Source organism: Schistocerca americana, chromosome 7 (assembly GCF_021461395.2).
Source record: "Schistocerca americana isolate TAMUIC-IGC-003095 chromosome 7, iqSchAmer2.1, whole genome shotgun sequence".
NCBI classification, from domain to species: Eukaryota; Metazoa; Arthropoda; class Insecta; order Orthoptera; family Acrididae; genus Schistocerca; species Schistocerca americana.
This window is the reverse complement of record NC_060125.1, coordinates 515304979-515324465: the sequence shown is the minus strand read 5'-3', so window position 1 is coordinate 515324465 and position 19487 is coordinate 515304979. Positions and strand designations below refer to the sequence as shown.

At 42.9% G+C, this 19487-nt stretch overlaps 1 protein-coding gene across 1 annotated transcript in view; it reads left to right on the top strand.

The window, feature by feature from the left end:
* The first annotated feature begins 19161 nt into the window (after positions 1 to 19161).
* LOC124622363 (V-type proton ATPase 16 kDa proteolipid subunit-like) overlaps positions 19162 to 19487 on the top strand; it is a 44315-nt gene continuing 43989 nt past the window's right edge. The window contains exon 1 of the mRNA XM_047148041.1: positions 19162 to 19316. Coding sequence (XP_047003997.1) covers positions 19229 to 19316 — 88 coding nt within the window. The 5' untranslated portion in view covers positions 19162 to 19228. The remainder of the gene's footprint in view (positions 19317 to 19487) is intronic.

Sequence of the window (19487 nt, the reverse complement as noted above, 5' to 3'; positions counted from 1 at the left end):
AGGACATCACACACATCCATGCCCGAGGCAGGATTCGAACCTGCGACCTTTGCGGTCGCGCGGTTCCAGACTGAAGCGCCTAGAACCGTTCGGCCACACCGGCGGGCCACACCGCTCAGCAGTATTCTAAAAGAAGACGGACAATCGTAGTGTAGGCAGTCTCCTTAGTAGATCTGTTACATTTTCCAAGTGTCCTGTCAACAAAACGCAATCTTTGGTTAGCCTTCCCCACAACATTTTCTATGTGTTCCTTCAGACTTAAGTTGTTCGCAATTGTAATACCTAGGTATTTAGTTGAATTTACGGCTTTTAGATTAGACTGATTTATCCTGTCACCGAAGTTTAAAGAATTTCTTTTAGCACTGATGTGGACGACCTCACACTTTAGTTATTTAGGACTATTCGTTCAGATAGATGAAACAAACACGTTTTACAGCAATACTTCGGATAAAAACTGAGTCGTAGGATCGTAATGTACAAACTTCCCACATGTTGACATATTGTGACGTTATTAGAGTCAATTCACTTGACCACAGGCAGTACTTCGAAAATGGCGGACACCGATCTTTCGTTTCAACAGCGTCCTGTCATTCAGTTCCTTGTGAAAGTGGGAAAATCTGATGCCGACAAATCATCTAAGACTTCATCTGGCCTATGGAGATGTCTCCATTGGTTCTAGCAAAGTTAGGAGATGTGTGAAGCATTTCAAAGATGGAAAAACGAGTATCCAATATGAGCCTCGTAGCCGTCGCCCGCGAACTGCCTCCATGGAATGCAACGAGGAAAGAGTTGGTGAGCTCTTTAGAGAAGACAGGCGTGTCAGTGTGAATGAAATCGCTGCTACGCTTGCGGCAGGACACAGTATAGACCAAGAAATGATGCAAAGCTTCGCTTATCGAAACGTTTGTGCTTGTTGGTTCCCACGTTCTCACAACGTACAGAGGAGAACAATCAGCCAAAACCTTCTTCAGAGATTTCAGAATGAAACCGATTTTTTACGAGTATTGTGACAGGCGATGAACATTATGAGACTGTGGAGGATAGCCAGACAGCAGTGAGTCAATGTCTTCGTGCTCATGGAACGGAGTTCTATCGTAAGGGTATTTTCAAACTTGCAGAACGATGGGAAAAGAGTGTGCAAACAAATGGAGACTATGTTGAAAAGTGAGAGAAACGCTGTAGTGTTGGAGAAAGGGGTTTCTTGACAACATGGTATGTGGTTGCGAGCTAACATCCCAGAGATGTTCGGGCTCACATGCGGTTCCCCTTCGTCGATATATCTTGGCTCAAACTCGTCTAGGGGTTGAACCGCACGCGTCGCATTACACGCCCTAAATTTGACACTTGTGACCCTTCGGTTAAATTGTCTGGCTACGGAAAGTTTACGAAATACAAAGCTAACATATAATAACGGTAATAATATCTGGAACTAAATTAACGACCCATAAATCATGTAGGCCACACAGTTGCGATTTTGTTAGAATAATGTTTATTCAGAAAGCAAAGTAATAGCGAAACTGGTCGGCTTTAGAGTTACTGTTACACTCGAGCGCATATCCATTTCACACAGTTCGATCATTCACAGTGTCATCGGGAAATTACAAGTTCGATACTCCACCTCGTTAACTACGCGAAAAGTTAGAGTTCATACCAGGCGCGCGGCTGCTCACCGCTCAGAGACTAAGTTCCCTGATACCACACAACGCGAAATTTTCTAAGTCGTTTCACTTCCTAGCTGCCTAAAGACCGACCGTCCGCTTTCGCGTCTCCATCCGGACTGTTCCCTTTCCTGTCTCCAACCGAACTGCACTCTTTGGTGTCTAGACCAGTCTCCGACTGCGTTTCCCGCGCGCCCAACATCTTCGCTCAACTTTCCTGAAGCAGTCCAGCTACAGGTTATTCTACATTACTTTACATTTTAACATATTTAAATAATCAAAGCTTGACTACTTCCACATTCTGAATAAAATAACAATAATATCCATTACATAATAAACGTTAATTTCTTTTACATAAAACCAATACAATCTCGTTCTTAACTTTGAATGTACAGCCAGTAGCCTTGCATGAATGTGCTTTCTGATAAATAAACAAAGAACAAAACTAGCTGTTATGCATTAAACTTTACAACAAATATTCTATTACCTAATCATTCAATAAGGTGTCATGCTGCCATCGTTCAATGTGTTTTGTCTGGAGGAAATGATGAGCTGATGCTTTAGTGAAAATTCTGATAGTTAAAATTTGCTATACATTTAAACAAATAAAGTTACAGAGTTGATATTTACAACGTTTCTCACTTTAATGATGCGCTTCTATATGAAATGTAGATCGTTAAGATCGATCAAAGCGCTCAGATTTTAGCATTTAGGTCTTTGTTACAAAACTTGTTAATTTCACTTTAACAGTAAATCCTAAACTATTATAGATATGATCAATATTCAAATTTTATTGGGATCACCATGGAATTTTGTGGAGGATGGCAGATTAAAATTACTGCTGCTTCATTTCGTGCACTGCTACGGAATTAAATAGTTCTCATAAATGTTTCCCTTTATGGCGATCTTAGGTCCGCCATATTTAACACTGCTACGTCTCCTTGGCCACAAATGGCTTCTACTAAGGTTATACCCTATGACGTTCGTTTTCGTCTGTCTCACTCGCACACTACAGCGCTTAGGCCCCAATAGACAATAGACGCCTGTGAGTTTCCCCAGCTCTTGGTGAATCTGCGCCCTTCGTGGCATCCGGTCCTGGACGACAGGGTCCGTTTCTCAAGTCCTGAAGGCTGACTCTTTCGGCCAAGTACTTAAATGAGAGCGAAATGATCGTTAACTCACATGGTGTACAGGATGGCCGTCAATCGGGAATATTTTACGGAATTCGATACGTACACTACTGGCCATTAAAATCGCTACACCAAGAAGAAATGCAGATGATAAACGGGTATTCATTGGACAAATATATTATACTAGAACTGACATGTGATTACATTTTCATGCAGTTTGGGTGCATAGATCCTGAGAAATCAGTACCCAGAACAACCACCTCTGGCCGTAATAGCGGCCTTGACACGCCTGGGCATTGAGTCCAACAGAGCTTGGATGGCGTGTACAGGTACAGCTGCCCATGCACCTTCAACCTGATACCACATTTCATCAAGAGTAGTGACTGGCGTATTGTGACGAGCCAGTTGCTCTGCCACTATTGACCAGACATTTTCAATTGGTGAGATATCTGGAGAATGTGCTGGCCAGGGCAGCAGTCGAACATTTTCCGTATCCAGAAAGGCCCGTAGAGGACCTGCAACATGCGGTCGTGCATTATCCTGCTGAAATGTAGTGTTTCGCAGGGATCGAATGAAGGGTAGTGCCACGGGTCGTAACACATCTGCAATGTAACGTCCACTGTTCAAAGTGCCGTCAATGCGAACAAGAGGTGACCGAGACGTTTAACAAATGGCACCCTATACCATCACGCCGGGTGATACGCCAGTATGGTGATGACGAATACACGCTTCCAATGTGCGTTCGCCGCGACGTCGTCAAATATGGACGCGACCATCATGATGCTGTAAGCAGAACCTGGATTCATCAGAAATAATGACGTTTTGTCATTGGTGCACCCAGGTTCGTCGTTGAGTACATCATCGCAGGCGCTCCTGTCTGTGATGCAGCGTCAAGAGTAATTGCAGCCATGGTCTCCGAGCTGATAGTCTGTGCTGTGCTGCTGCAAACGTCGTCGAACAGTTCGTGCAGATGGTTGTTGTCTGACAAACGTCCCCATGTGTTGACTCAGGGATCGAGACGTCGCTGCACGATCCGTTACAGCCATGCGGGTAAGATGCCTCTCGTCTTGACTGCTAGTGACACGAGGCCGTTGGGATCCAGCACAGCGTTCCGTATTACCCTCCTAAACCCACCGATTCCATATTCCGCTAACAGTCATTGGATCTCGACCAACGCGAGAAGCAATGTCGCGATACGATAAACCGCAATCGCGACAGGCTACAATCAGACCTATATCAAAGTCGGAAACGTGGTGATACGCATTTCTCCTCCTTACACGAGGCATCACAACGTTTCACCAGGCAACGCCGGTCAACTGCTGTTTGTGTATGAGAAATCGGTTGGAAACTTTCCTCACGTCAGCACGTTGTAGGTGTCGCCACCGGCGCCAACCTTGTGTGAATGCTCTGAAAATCTAATCATTTTCATATCACAGCATCTTCTTCCTGTCGGTTAAATTTCGCGTCTGTAGCACGTCATCTTCGTGGTATAGCAATTTTAATGGCCAGTAGTGTATTAACGCCGCTACTAGACAGGCAGTCAGCCTTTATTTCTGCCCCAGGACGAGCTCTATACAACCCGTCTTTGGGAATATATCCCATGTCCAATAAACTTAACTCTTATTTTCCCACCTCCCTTCCGTCACTCAACCATCCCTCTGCGCCTCTTGTACAATGGAACTCGGCATGTCTCATGAGTGAAACATCATTGCCGCAAACAACTGGTACAATTTCTGTTGAAAAACCTAAACCTGTAATAAACATAAACGAAAACCAAAGCTCTGGCACTCCGGCCATAGACGGCGCAATTGGGACCGTCCGACCACAACGTCATCCTCAGCCAATGGCGTCATCTTGGTGCGGTCTAGACGCGCGTAGGGTAAACTCACCACACTCCCTTTCGCTGTCGACTTTGCAGAACTTGCAGCCGCTACTTGACTTGTCTTTCGATTAGCTCCTCAACTGGCATCACGATGCTTAGTGGCCCCTGGTCGAGTCCTCCCACCGAGGAAAAAATCTGCAGCAGTACCTGGAATCGAACCCGGGTCCTCTGCATTGGAGGCATCTTCACTTACCACTCAGCTATGGAGGCGGGCTCAATATGTAAAAATGAGTTTTTATTTCATGGCTAGTTAGTAGGAAGAGATAAGTGTTAATGCATTTGAAGATCAATGAATGTTAATTTAAAAGTTTAAACATTTGAAGCTATGGTTAACCCTCAGAATGAGTTTCCTGGCTTTTAATAGCACTAGCAGACAGCGCAAGGAACACCTATTTTTTCGATGTTACCTATCTATGTATTTCTACAATGGCAAGGAGTGCCAATAAACAACGTCAATACTTTAGAGAGCTGAATCTTTCTAGGGGTAAATTTTCTACATTTAATCTTGTGCTGAAACCTGAATAAACTGAACTGCAATTCTCTACAACTCGTATGTCTGTTTTGTAATCTTGAACAATACAAGAGGTGTAATTACGAGAACGCTGTTTGGTAAAATGAGTCGCCCAAACTTAAACTGTATAACTGTTTTTTCAGTTAACTTTTCCAAAGTAACTACAAAATCAAAACTGTAAAATAAATAAGCTATCCTGCGAAACCACGTATTCTGCAGGAGAGAGCACTGCTACAATGTGTGATGACATAATACGTAACTTGTAATTCCAAACACGCAAACCTAATAGAACAAAAATGCTCTATAAAATTACTAATCAAATTTTGAGAAAATCAATCACCAAAACGTTTCTATAAAAGTGCCCTGTGAATTAACGTACGCAATCTGGCTGAATAAATGTCCAAACAATGGGTAGGATACACGTGAAGGTAACACTGCACTGTGAAAAGCAAAACAGCCTGCATAGGAAATTAAATCTGAACTGAACTTCGCCTAAACTTACCTAAAAACGAATTCTGGAAAGCAACACCGAATCTGATCTCACTGTATCCTGACTGTAATGTAACTAGCTCTAACAAATTGTTGTGACATACGAGTGGCAAAAGAAACTTGATACCGCGAGAAGTGACGAATATAAATATGCAATGCAGCAGGAAGCAAAGTAAATGGAAAGGAAAGCGTTGTACAGTATAATGCAAGGATATGCAGCTATTCCAACCGTCTCATGCTACGACTTAAGCCAATGAATTCTGCAAACTGCAAGGCGGCGACATACATAATCAGAAACAAAATGAAATTCTTTCGTGAGGAGACAGTGATGGAAATTGAACTTCATAAATGACTGAAAGTAATGCAACCTTTAAAAAATATCGTAAAAAGTAATAATCGTGCCTGGACAATTACAATGACTTTTACAAATTTTATCTTTTATAACAAATTTATAGCAAATTACTTAAAGAGAAAGCTATGTGAATAGGACACTTTACTCAGTCCCGTCAGAACAATGAATCTAAATAACTCAAACTAATGAAGCAAAATCCTACTAAAACTTTCCGTTTTCCAAACACATCTTAAATTACACAGTGCAGAAACAACTGTACCTAGAAATCTTCACTTGTAAAATCTTTACCAAATAATATTTCACAGTTCATCATGCTCTGTATCCTTCTCTCTATACTCTGCAATCCGCTTCGTACGGATCTCCCCGTAGGAGGTTCAAGTCCTCCCTCGGGCATGGATGTGTGATATCCTTAGCGTAAGTTAAAGTTAGCTTAAGTTGTGTGTAAGCCTAGGGACCGATGACCTCAGTAGGTTGGCCCCACAGGAACTTTCTACAGACTTCGAAATTTTTCCGCTCAGTATCATTGCTATTATCCGACACACCCACTAGCTTCTCTTAGAATGTTTAAGCAACGATATTGTTACTGACAGTCAAAGATCACAGTGCTTGCACTCGGAACCTCTGTCGTGTAACATATCGAATACTGAAAATTCTGTTTGAACAATACGCAGAGTGGCGCTATGAATTATCACATATCGAATGAAAATGTGTTTACATACCTTTTTTAATGTAAAATTAAACTAGAAATCTTAGAGAGTTAATTTAGAGAGTGTGGAAGCCTCCTTATTACTTCTGTACGTGACTGTTAAAATATATCGTGGGAAGAGAGAGTTGGGTGTCATGACAGACGATTTCGAAATCAGTGTCTAATATGAGAGAGAGTGTTTTATAAATCTGACAATTCAGTGTACACACTACAGAATATAAAAACAGAATCTGACATGTAACTCGCTAAATGAAGAAAAAGAATGGAATTAATAAGGGACATCAATAAGGATTTTTTCTATTGCAGCCGTTACACAAGAAAAAATTGGAATGGCGTTTCACTACAATATACACTCTTACGGAACTGAATAAACAGCTGTAGGTTGGAGAAAGGGACCGCTTGTCACCATGGTATGTGGTTGTTGAAGTCAGGTCATAATCGGTATGGTTATGCAACCGACGAAGGTCGGAGTAATAGTTTTGATAATCAGTTTTAATACTCGTCTTGCACAATACTTTCCAACCAAGAGATCTGCGATAAATTATTGCTAAGAACATAGTGCTATTGAGATGACAACGGCCTGCTATATCATAATTTCCCAACCACCGCACCTCTTTGATAACCAAAAAGTATTGGAGCACAATCAACAAGACTTTAAGAGAGACGAGGCATAATTGACAGATGGACTGTGACAAAGAAAGCATCAGCTCTGATAAGATAAAAACGATGTTTATCTTGGAGAGCTTGACTTTCATCCGCCTCAGTCGAAAAAAATTGATCTTATAGAGGGAAAAGTAACTCTTTTGGTGATGCATCTGTGACAGCCCGCAAGTGTCTTAGGTAACACACAGTTACACTAACGTAGCGTGTCCTCGCGATACGGGAAACAATTTAGCGCGACTTCGTATGACAGGAGTATGCAGAGGGGACATGCAAGTCGCGTGTGATTGCAGAGGACCACCAATACCCCAAATTACACCCACTTTCTAGCTCACAATCGCTAATTGAGGCTCCGTAGATGATAACACAATGCAAGTGCACTTTTCACATATATGGCTTGACTAGGATGTGGGGAGGCGAATGTAAAGTCTCTGATCAAAGGTCAGGATGATACAAATACCCGTTCCACGCCGATGAAGCTGTTTCTAAGACACAGCATCACGTTTCTGTCTTATGCTGAATGTTTAACAACTCTTGCTACTTGCAGATATTCAGCACAGTTGAACAAGGACGTCGTTCAGTCTTGACTAGCGTAAATAAAATTACAGTTTCGTAGTTACGCTACTAGTGGTATGCCATAACAGAGCGACTACGGTCTTGAATCCTGGTGACCAACGACTGCCACTAGAGCATGCTAACTTCTAGAATTAGTGCGTCCTCCATCTTCGGCGGCACTAAGCCGTTACCACAAAAACGTTAGCATTAAAAAGAAAGAATAAAGTTTCATAAAAAAGGTTGGAATTACAGGCAGAGAGCTCAGAGACTATGCATGACTCCCAGTTTTTTATTATGAATAAATTGTTGTTATAAATTAAATTAACCTTGGTGTACAGTAACTGATACCCGTCCATACTATATGCAACTGGGCGAGCAAACTTTTGCATGAAATACAGTATACCGTTGGCCTACCCGAAGGAAATAGCGTCAAGTGGTAAAAAAAAATGGTTCAAATGGCTCTGAGCACTATGGGACTTAACATCTGTGGTCATCAGTCCCCTAGAACTTAGAACTACTTAAACCTAACTAACCTAAGGACTTCACACACATCCATGCCCGAGGCAGGATTCGAACCTGCGACCGTAGCGTTCACGCGGTTTCAGACTGAAGCGCCTAGAACCGCACGGCCACACCGGCTGGCTCAAGTGGTCATACAGGGCTCCTAGGCCATGAGTAGGAAGTACAGTGCTGGACCCCAAATAGAGTCATGAAGTTCACAATTTACTGAAAAAAATAGCGCTGATAAAGCTTTTCACTCCTTTCACCACATCGCACATCCTTACAGTACGCGTGTGTTGTTGCCTGACGGCTTGCCTATCACTGAGGTAACTGTGTTGCGCTGTAGTTTATTAGTCTTTACTGCTAAGTTTCCGGCACGTCTGAACGAGAAAGTGTATGGGGCTCTTCGTCCTGCATCACTCAGATTTGGAAGAGCACGATGGGGGAGGAAGGCATTGCAGGCGGTAGGGAGCGGCAGAGTAGAGGGGTGTTGCAAGTATCTCCTGTGAAGCTATTTTATTGTGCTCATTTTGCTGTTTCCTTGCAAATAAGTTGAAATTTATTCATTTAATAAAGTACACAGCCAGTCAGTTGCCGATTTTTATTTATTTTTAGACTTGACCCTGGTTTAGATACCGCTAGAGGAATCTTCTTCAGAAGAACAAGGAGTTACTTGGATTACATTAAATTAGATTGTGCAATTTATTATTTATTCAGAAACGGTTTTGCTAGAACTTGTTCGAACGAACGACGAAGCATAGCCTATGAGTCTAACTCGAAATTGATCAGGGTCACATAATGTGAAATAGGAGTCTACGGGTATAGAGTCGTGCTGAGCTTAAAGCTTTTCCTGATTATTTTATCTAAAATCAATGTGGGGACCTCAGACCGCTTTGCTGCACTATGTGACACCTGTGCGCCTGCTCATTTCTTCATGTCGATGGCAAATATGACCTGAACACGGTGTTTTCTCGCTGAGCTTATATGTGCTGCTGTTATGAAAGATTTAAAACATCTTGTACGTTCTCCATTACGACACAGCTCTGTGCGGTACGCAATTTCTTCTCACTTTTGCCAGTTACTCGTTGCAACTGGGCGGGCGCTATGCTCTAGTGTAAGATGGTGTAATAAGCATATATTCAACGTTTTTACGAATGTATTCTGAGCTTTTTTCCTCTTACTATGCATCACACGTATAATTACCTCTTCAACCATTCGACTTTTCCACGTGGGTTGTCTAAAGCAGTTTAATCATAAATTTAATTCGGTCCAGATTCCTACCAACACTATATAAAGTAGGTAAATAGCTATGGAAGAAGTGCTTCACTGTAACTCCAACCCTGGCAACCCACAGTGAAATTACTGAAATACTCAAAAATGTTATCCTTTTCTTTGTTAAAAGCAAAACAAATATCCTAATGGAACTATCCATTAAGAAGCTACGGACTTGGTTACCTCACCACATTGATACTGAGCGGGAGCACCTGATAATTAACTTAATCTGACCGGTAGTGAAGTGTACCGGGAGCGAGACAACGAGGCTGAAAAAGCGTTAGCGATCTTCTAGAGAATATATTAGGTCTTCAGATGATTAAATTCATGATCAAACCAAAAATTCATCATCTCAACTCACAAAATGTTTACCCACTCTTTGACATTCAAATTTCTACTACCTCCCTGAACAGAATCCCGTCCTTCCAAATATCTTGGAAATAAACACGCGCCCACCCACATACATACACACACACACACACACGCTTTCCTGCACGCACATACAGAAAGAGAACAGAAACGAACAGCCGTTAGGTTTACATCCTGTACTTCAAATATGTTGGTAACCGTTACATAAACGAATAAGAAAACAGACATCAAGTGATCACACAGTTGTGACAGAAATCACAGTTAGCGTAAGAAAATCTGATACTGCTGTTTCAAATTACTCTACCCTCTGACTAGACGAGAGGAAAGGTAGATTTCGTTGGGAAAACCGAATAGCTCCAGGTAGTAATCAATTTACGTAAAAATTATAACTTGAACTATGTTTTAATGAACACATACCGAGTATAAAACCAAAATTGTATTATTAAAGATGAAATCCACAAAAGATGCGTTAATGTAAAAGGCCAAACGCGTCTGCAGCAAATAAAATACATTGAAGCAAGATAAAGGCGTTTAGCGTAAAAAAAAAAGACCTGTACAAAACCTGAAGAGGCGCTGCTGGCATACCATCTACAACCGTTTTATTCTCTTAGGTCACTGTTTCCGTGGAGTACCCCGCAGTTATTTTCACTGCAAGGGAAGTTCCTACCGCAACACATTACTGCGCTGGCCATGCTAAAACCAAGTTGCTCCCTACTAACACCCAGCTGTTCCCTACTAACACGAAGTTGCTCCCTACTAGCACCAAATTCTTCCCTCTGTGACGTTCCATTTGGAAAGCTAAGTCAGATAAACTACAAGCTGCTACCCTAAGATAGCTGCTTATTTCACCTCTTCCTTAGACGTCACGATTTCCCATTGCTTATCTTCTGCACAAGTCGCAGATTCTTAGCTGATAAATAAACAGTGAAATCTAGGATGGTGATGAGGATCGCTAGTTATATCTTGAAGAATTTTTTGATTTATGAGATGGGATGCCTTATTACTTTTGTTGCTGTATGAGAAAACACATTTCACAATTCAACATATTGCCGATCGAGAGAAAATGAAAATGTCAACGCGATGTCTATTCACAGCTCCACGCACCGTGTCAAATTAAACATTAACTGAAAATTCCCAACAATCTGGCGCCAAAGGTACAGCACACAATATTGACGGCTGGTTCCTGAAAGTCATCCCCTCTCGATTTGGTATCCGGAGCCAGGTGGTCGGAGACCTGCGAAAAGGAAAAGTTTGAATGGCGAAGTCATAAGGACGCCAGCGTCCGGTTGTTAAAAGGGCAATTACGCACTCGTCACGGTCCGTCACCATTGGAGCCGCCGCGTCAAAATGTGAGCAGTTTTTCCATGAGGTGAACATGTCTCATCTTTACTTCACCTTGCTGCATACTCCATCCTTTTCACTATGGTTAGGCCCATGATGAAGTACAAGGGTCAATCAAAAAGTTTCCATTCGAAGGCAGTACAGTCAACAATCGGTACGCCAATAAGGCAAATTCGTTGCGAGCATTGAGGCAATCGTCGCGCCGACTGGAGATAACCGTTTAGTAACAGTTGCGTGAAGAAGGCTGTAATTTCCTGCTGCAGATCCTCGTCCGGTAGGAATCGTCGACCCTTCAAGGCCTTTTTTAAGGGACCGAAGGCGCAAATTTGCATGGGGAGGGATAAGGACTACAGGGCGGGTGCTCCAGTGTCACCCACTTGAGCTGGCGTAACTTGTGCGTTAATCTGCGATATGAGGACGTGCGTTATCATGAAGCAGCAGCACCCGTTGTCGCAGTTTTCACAGACGTTCCGCCTTAATTGCCCAAACACATTCTTCATTCTCCGATGGGTGTCTACCGATGTAAACAGGAAAGAAAAACAGCACATTGGTCCTGTTTGGTTGGCTTGGTTCAAATGGCTCTGAGCACTATGGGACTCAACTGCTGTGGTCATAAGTCCCCTAGAACATAGAACTACTTAAACCTAACTAACCTAAGGACATCACACACACCCATGCCCGAGGCAGGATTCGAACCTGCGACCGTAGATGTCGTGCGGTTCCAGACTGTAGCGCCTTTAACCGCTCGGCCACTCCGGCCGGCCCTGTTTGGTTGCATCTGGTAATAACGTCATAATTCACATTTAAGGGGAGGTTTACTATCTTTTGGTTCAAAAAATCGCTTTTTATAATTGCAGTTTTGGATCCATAAAAGTGTTTAGAATACACCCCTGAAACGATTTTTCCGAATACGTAACGGAAATGTTTGTCATTCACGGATGAAAAAAGAAAAAAATGCACCTGCCTGAAATTGGCCTTTTTCAAGCACCAATTTTTTTGCTTTCGTAGGATGCGTTATTTTACCGGTGCTTGGGAGGAAACACACAATATTCAAATGGAAGTTTGAACGCGTGTGTTTGGAAGTTAGCCCCCAAGCATTTGCATTCTGATGCGAAGACTGTGGAGCTGAGACTTTCCTGGCAGTGAGCAGCTTCAAAGAAGGGTATTCAGCAATTCTGAAGACCACTACAACGATGGACGTCACCCTGGGACTCTATTCGACGCAGTTCGCCAAGCATTCAGACGACCACCGGATTCAAGCGGCCGAAAACCGCTTGTCACCGGCCGTGCGAGCGGCTCTGGAGCAGCGCAGGATGGCCCAGCTCGAGCAGAACGAGGAAGAGGAAGGACTAGTTTATGGACCCAGAATAGCAGATTGAACGTACGTTGCATAATATTGCATTTATATGTAGTCAAAACTTCAAACGCTTTTTTCTCGAAATGACGTTTTTTTTTATCGCGTGGTATAGTAACTTCAAATCTACTGAACCGATTGGCATGATTCTTTGTTTCCGACGAAGCTAACTAAATTGTCTAGGAGTTGTACCACTTTTATTCCGATTCATCAATTATAAAAACCCTATTTTCGTCAAATAGCCGCCATTTTGTTTCCTATGGTCCAAATAACTTAACCGAGGTACAACTCCTAAAGAATCTTATATAATTGGCTAACGTCAACTCAATTTCGATTTCAGACGAGCCAGCTGACCTTTGACATACCGCACGTGGAGGTCTACATCGAAATTTTGTTTCGTTCCGACGGCACTTCCGCCTTTGCTCTTCGACATTTCCGGCCAAAAATTCCAGTTTGTAGAGGAAATATCAATAAACATTTTAAACAAATTTGAGAGTGATATCTATAACACATCCTGAGAAAAAAATTCTCAAAGAACACGCTTTTTTCGGGTCAAAGATGGTGAACCTCCCCTTAACCATTTACCGCACCCACGGCGGAAAGACACGAACGCCACATTAATCCCTTGCCAACAAGTCGGTGCTTATGCGAGGCGAATCACCTAAAACTTGTACCGCAAATATTGTGAGAATGGAAAGTACCATTAATGAGCGGTTTACGCAGAATGTATTGGTAGTTAGGGGATCGTATTGTTAGTCAATCAATAGATTGTAATAATACACAGAAAGTGTATTTTTGTACAGACATGCACGTTTTTAAATAGAACAATGCCTATTGACATTAAGATGGTTCAAATGGCTCTAAGCACTATGGGCTGTGGCAGCAGACGACCGACGCGAGTGCCTTTGCTAACAGCACGACATCGCCCGCAGCGCCTCTGCTGGGCTCGTGACAGACGACTGGAAAACCATCGTCTGGTCAGATGAGTCCCGATTTTATTTGGTAACAGCTGATGATTGGGTTCGAGTGTAGCACAGACCCTACGAAGCCATGGGCCCTAGTTCTCAACAAGGCACTGTGTAAGCTGCTGGTGACCCTCTAATGGTGTGGACTCTGTTTAAATGTAATGGACTGGGTCCTCTGGTCCAACTGAACTGACCATTGACTGAAAATTCTTATGTTTGGCTATTTGAGACCGTTTACAGACATTTATGGACTTTATGTTCCCAAACAACGATGGAATTGTCACTGGATCACCATCATTCGCTACTGGTTTGAAGAATATTCTGAACAATTCGAGCGAAAATTATGGCAACCCAGATGACCCAACGTGAATCCCATCGAACAATTCTATGACATAATTGAGAGGTCAGTTTGCGAACAAAATTCTGCACCGGCAACACTTTCACAATTATTAACAGCAATAGAGGCAGCATGGTTCAGTATTTCGGTAGGGGGCTACCAACGACTTGTTGAGTCCATGCCACGTCGAGTCGCTGCACCGAGCCGGACAACAGGAAGTCCGGCAAAATATTTGGAGGTATCCCGTGACTTTTCTCACCTCAGCTGAAATGGAACAACGTATAGTGTTACAGCGATATATTAGCCCTTGCAAGACACGCTAAGTAGAAATCCACTATCAGGAAAATTATGGGACATGAACCTCTAGTGTAAGAAGTTCGAATTGTTTATGCAAGAGATGCGTTACGTGATCATTCTCGTAGTGTGTCAAACAATTTCGCATGCGCAGTAACATCTCCCCGAAAGACTGATCTCACTTCCTCATCCTTCCTAGCTACGAGCACCAAACCTCCCTCTCACTCCCGTCTTCCAGCATGATGCTACAGTTTTTCCAGTGTGGGGGGGATTATTTGAGTACAACATATCCTTAACTTGCCGACAGGTAAAAATCTAGAAATCGGAAGGGCAGACACCGGACGATGTTGAAGATTTCTTTGCCTTTGCTGATATTTATTCACAGAACACATCATGAATTTCATCCAAGATTGTGTGTTTGGAGTGTGTTGTAACCCCATTTTGCTCAAAACATCTAAAACGTCAGCTGTCTTCTGCCAGTAGTTTTTGACGTTGCCGGCCGGTGGGGCCGAGCGGTTCTAGGCGCTTCAGTCTGGAACCGCGCGACCGCTACGGTCGCAGGTTCGAATCCCGCCTCGGGAATGGATGTGTGTGATGTCCTTAGGTTAGTTAGGTTTAAGTAGTTCTAAGTTCTAGGGGACTGATGACCTCAGATGTTAAGTCCCATAGTGCTCAGAGCCATGTTTTTGACGTTGTTACGATATGTCGAAAATAATTATTGGGATAGCGTCATTTTGGCAACCCTGTACAATGTGCTAGGTATTCCTAGTACATAGTTGAAGTTCGTGATGATACTGAACAAAACCCCGCCCCTAACAGTCACTGTCTTTTTTCGGGTAGATTTTTCTGCTAGATTCACGTTGAAACATGGCGTCAGATATTAATTATCTGCTTTATAAGCAGCTGTCATTTAACTTTTGGCAGTGACAGACAGCTGGGAAAGAGGTTTTGTTGCCATTGGCAAATCTTTGCCAATGTTCATGCATCCGCCATTGCCAGAGACGGCTACAGTTCTGAGCAGGATATCTTCTAGAAATCATTTTATCGATAAAGGCTACAATTATTTAGTCGTTTTCGTCAAATCTATGTACGAATATAAGTGAATATAAGTCGTTGTTTTTGCAGTATTCAGTCCGAAGACTAGTTTAATGCATTTCTCCATGGCAGTGCATTCAGCTCAAGTCTCTACATTTCTTCACATACAGGGTGCCACAGGAGGAATGGTCAATATTTAGGTATATGACAGGAGTAATCATTCGAAGGAAAAAAGTCTAGTAAACATGGGCTTTAAAATGCGTACGTTAAGAGCTATGAGAATTTTAGAGAGAGTTGGGTAAAACCGCGTATGAAGGTCCGATCGGGTACCTGCAGATCTCTGTGATTAATGCTGACATTGGATCGATGGTTCTCGGAACTACTATCAGCCGCCATTTCGGGGAGTCGTACATAATCGTCATTAGCGGATGCCTCTTCCTTTTCCTTGAAGACTTTTTTAATTCTTCGATGTTGGCTCCTCTTGGAGCAGTGTTTTGAGGAGAAACGTGGCCGGATAAGAAATAGGTAAGTAATCGATTCGACTAAGCATATTTTTAAAACCTAAACCCCGTCCGAACAGGCTATGAAGGCCCAACGGTACCTACCGGCCGCCGTGCCATCCTCAGCCCACGGGCGTCACTGGATGCGCATATGGAGGGGCATGTGGCCAGCACAGCGCTCTCCCGGCTGTATGTCAGTTTACTTGACTCCTCAGTTGGCCTCACAAGGGCTGAGCGCATGCCGCTTTTCAACAGCGCTCGGCCGACCGGATGGTCACCCATCCAAATGCTAGCCCAGCCCGCAAGCGCTTTACTTCGGTGATCTGACGGGAACCGTTGTTACCACTGCGGCATGCCGCTAGCCTAAGAATGTTCTTACTATATTTAAATGTTTGTATGATGAACATACTGCGAATTGCAACTTTCCAGAGCTCTGTTTTGTTCAATTTTGCACTGTGCGGAAAACCCTGGTACATCAAGTTGGGCGAAATCGGGATATCACAGTTGTGCTCCCCACTTAAAAATAAAAAAGATAACCACAAGAGGAAGTATCACTCGCTGAGACATTTCAAGATGACCTTCCTCGAGTCTCTATGTTCCGAGACAGAGTTGCTCAGTAAAGTCGCATGCCATGAATGGCTGGAGGACCCTGAAAGGCAGGTTCAGCCGCCGAATCAGAAAGGTTTTCCCTGTCCTTCGCGACCGCAGGTACCTTTCCTTCGCGAAGTATGGTGTTTGTAAGTGTATCTCTTAAGTGTAGGTGCCTGTAAAGGGTGTGTGTGTGAGTGTGTGTGTGTGTGTGTGTGTGTGTGTGTGTGTGTGTGTATGTGTGTGTGTGTGTGTGTGCGTGTGTAGAGTAGTGGCATGTTCGTATTGGAGATGTTGGGAGAAGGAAGAGTATGAAACCGAGTGACGGCACATAGCGTACTCCCCTCGGAGAGCTTAACAACCCCATCCTACGGATGGGTCACCATCAACAGCGTCACATGAGACGCTGCGGAAAGGTTTGGTCTTTAAACGAGGGTACTGGTACAAGGTCTGGTGACCAGAAACTTCACGCCACGACCTCTCCTCCTCCTGCCGGCCAAATACTGGCAATGAAAATTTCATCCACCGCCAAGATTCGAACCGGTTTGCCTCCGAGTCGAGCGCCACCACACAGGCGTGTGCTAGCGACCTCGGCTACGGAGGATGGTCGTTTCTCTATGTTCTGAAATAACAGACAGTCTTGGTTGAAAAACAGCACTTCTGGTTTTATTTATCCTCCAGGGACGTGTTTCGCTTTGCACAAGGCTTCTTCAGACTTAATGGCAAAATTTGTTAAGCACACAGGATCGCGTGCATGCAAATGTCTCAGTAGGAAACCTCCGTGATCAAAATTTGGAAAAAAAAGAAAACATTGTGCGGTGTCGTATTTCCTGTCGTTTAAGTATTAGCTTTCCTTATTTCTGTGATATTACTATTATTATTCACCAAATAATAAATTTCACTACGTTGCAGGATCGCTGACATTTGAAAAAAAATAGTGTCCAAAGCGTTTATAAGAAACTCCAAGTTAACGTAAATTTTAGTCACGACCTTCTATATTTTTACCATTGGTTGCCGCATCAGACTGCCATGGATTGGAAAAAGTTTCTCAGCATTCTACAACCGAAAAATTTCGCGAACCACAAAATTAATTGGTAGGTGTTCCTGGGACTCCGGAAATGACATCGGACGGATTGGTTGTGGTTGTTGAAACATCTGGTACGACTTCGTCATACTCTGTGCCAGTAAAGCTTCTAATGCAGCCTCCAAAGGTTGACCTGCTAGAAAGTGCAAAGAAAATCACCAATAGGGATAAGAGGAGTGCAGTAATACCAACCTCCTCTCCATACAAAAACCGGAAGCTGAAGGAAAATCAGGAAAGAGAGAGGGGAAAAAGGAAAGGCTCAAACCGAAAACTTGTTGTGGGGAAGATCCAAAAGGGTGAAAAAATAGAAAACGACCGTTGGAAAAACTAGGCTGACTCAAAACAAAAATATTGAAAAAACAAGATTCTCCGATTTCATCAGGCGAAGAAGACCCAACGAAGCATGAATCTTAATCATGGGTTATATTCATACTCATTATCGAAGGAGGGATGAACACAGCGTCTACCTTGTTGCTAGGCTCAAGGACAATGTTCCAACGCTGAATAAGAAGACAAATACTTCATCTGCGATTTCTGTCCTTAATAACATGTGTTTTTATTTTTCTAGTAGGCCCAATTATTGAGAAATTTTATCAATATTAGTGTATAATTTTGAAAACTTTAGATTCCTTGTTAAAAAAACTTTCGTCAGTCAGAATAATTTCATCCCCTGGTAGCAATTTTAAGACTATTTATATGTTTACATAAAAGCCATAGAATAAAACTTTTTCCCGTTTTCAAGTTTTTTTCATCCATTTAAATGGGTACACTATTTTACCCCATTGGTGAGGCGAAATTTGATATTTTGCACCTATCCAGGTTATTATTTTTCATGCTGAGTTGTTTTATTCTAAGCTGAAACCTAACTAGTATCATTTTGTTGAATATGTAAGAGATCTGACAAATCGTAATTTGCAGACATATTGATCAGTGAAAATAATTTATATGGATTAAACCTTAAGGTCCCTAGTTCTGCCTTACTTTCCCTTACTGCGAAAAAAATTTCTTCTGTTGGAAGCAGTTTGCTTTCCATATTTTGGGAGGAGGTAGTATGCACCAAAACAAGAAAAAGTTTCCAGAAAACATTGGCTCTGAAGGGCATACCTTAAGAGCCATCAGCACTTCTTCATCTTCGCTACTGTGAGGCCCGTTGCAAGCGGAATAAATGTAACGAAAATTGTAAATATGTTTTTCGCTATACTTCGAATTTGTGTGATTTAGCAAAGACGTGTATTTCGAAGAAGAAACGGGTCTGTTAAAGTAGTGTAGTGGCCACTAACAGATCTGTTACACATGTGTGGATGGTATCAGCGCCACAGCGGTCGATTCACGGGACAGCAGAGACATTACAAGAGGACAGGTGATATCGCACGACCGATAATGTTTTTATCTCAGAACCCGACGCGCAGGACTCTCCGCGAAATCTCTCCCCCCATTCGCTCGCAGCTTAATTCGAGTGTTGCAGCGACCAATAAGCATTGAGTATGGTATCAGATACACTCGAAATTTTCTGTGCGTCACGTGAATACGTCCTGTGTCGATATCGTCTACAGATTTCCAGTGATCACTCTTGAACAGTCAGCCGCCATAGCTGGTGGGTTTCCTCTGCTTCACGTCTTTTTTCTGAAGACCTAACACAGCGAAGATGTCGTCGTCGGAGCTGCCAGAGGAGAACCCCATCTACGGACCCTTCTTTGGTGTCATGGGGGCAGCGTCAGCTATCATATTTTCCGGTGAGTCACCTGTTTGTCTCCGTTAAGTAACAGTTGGTGGCAGTATCTGCAGGCAACGAAGTTTGTGTTCGTAAGAAATACAAGAGAGGGTTGTGTAAAATGGAAGCGGACATGGCTGTTATGGTGCTAATTACTAGTGCTTTGTACGTCTTCAGGCAACAGTTAATAAAA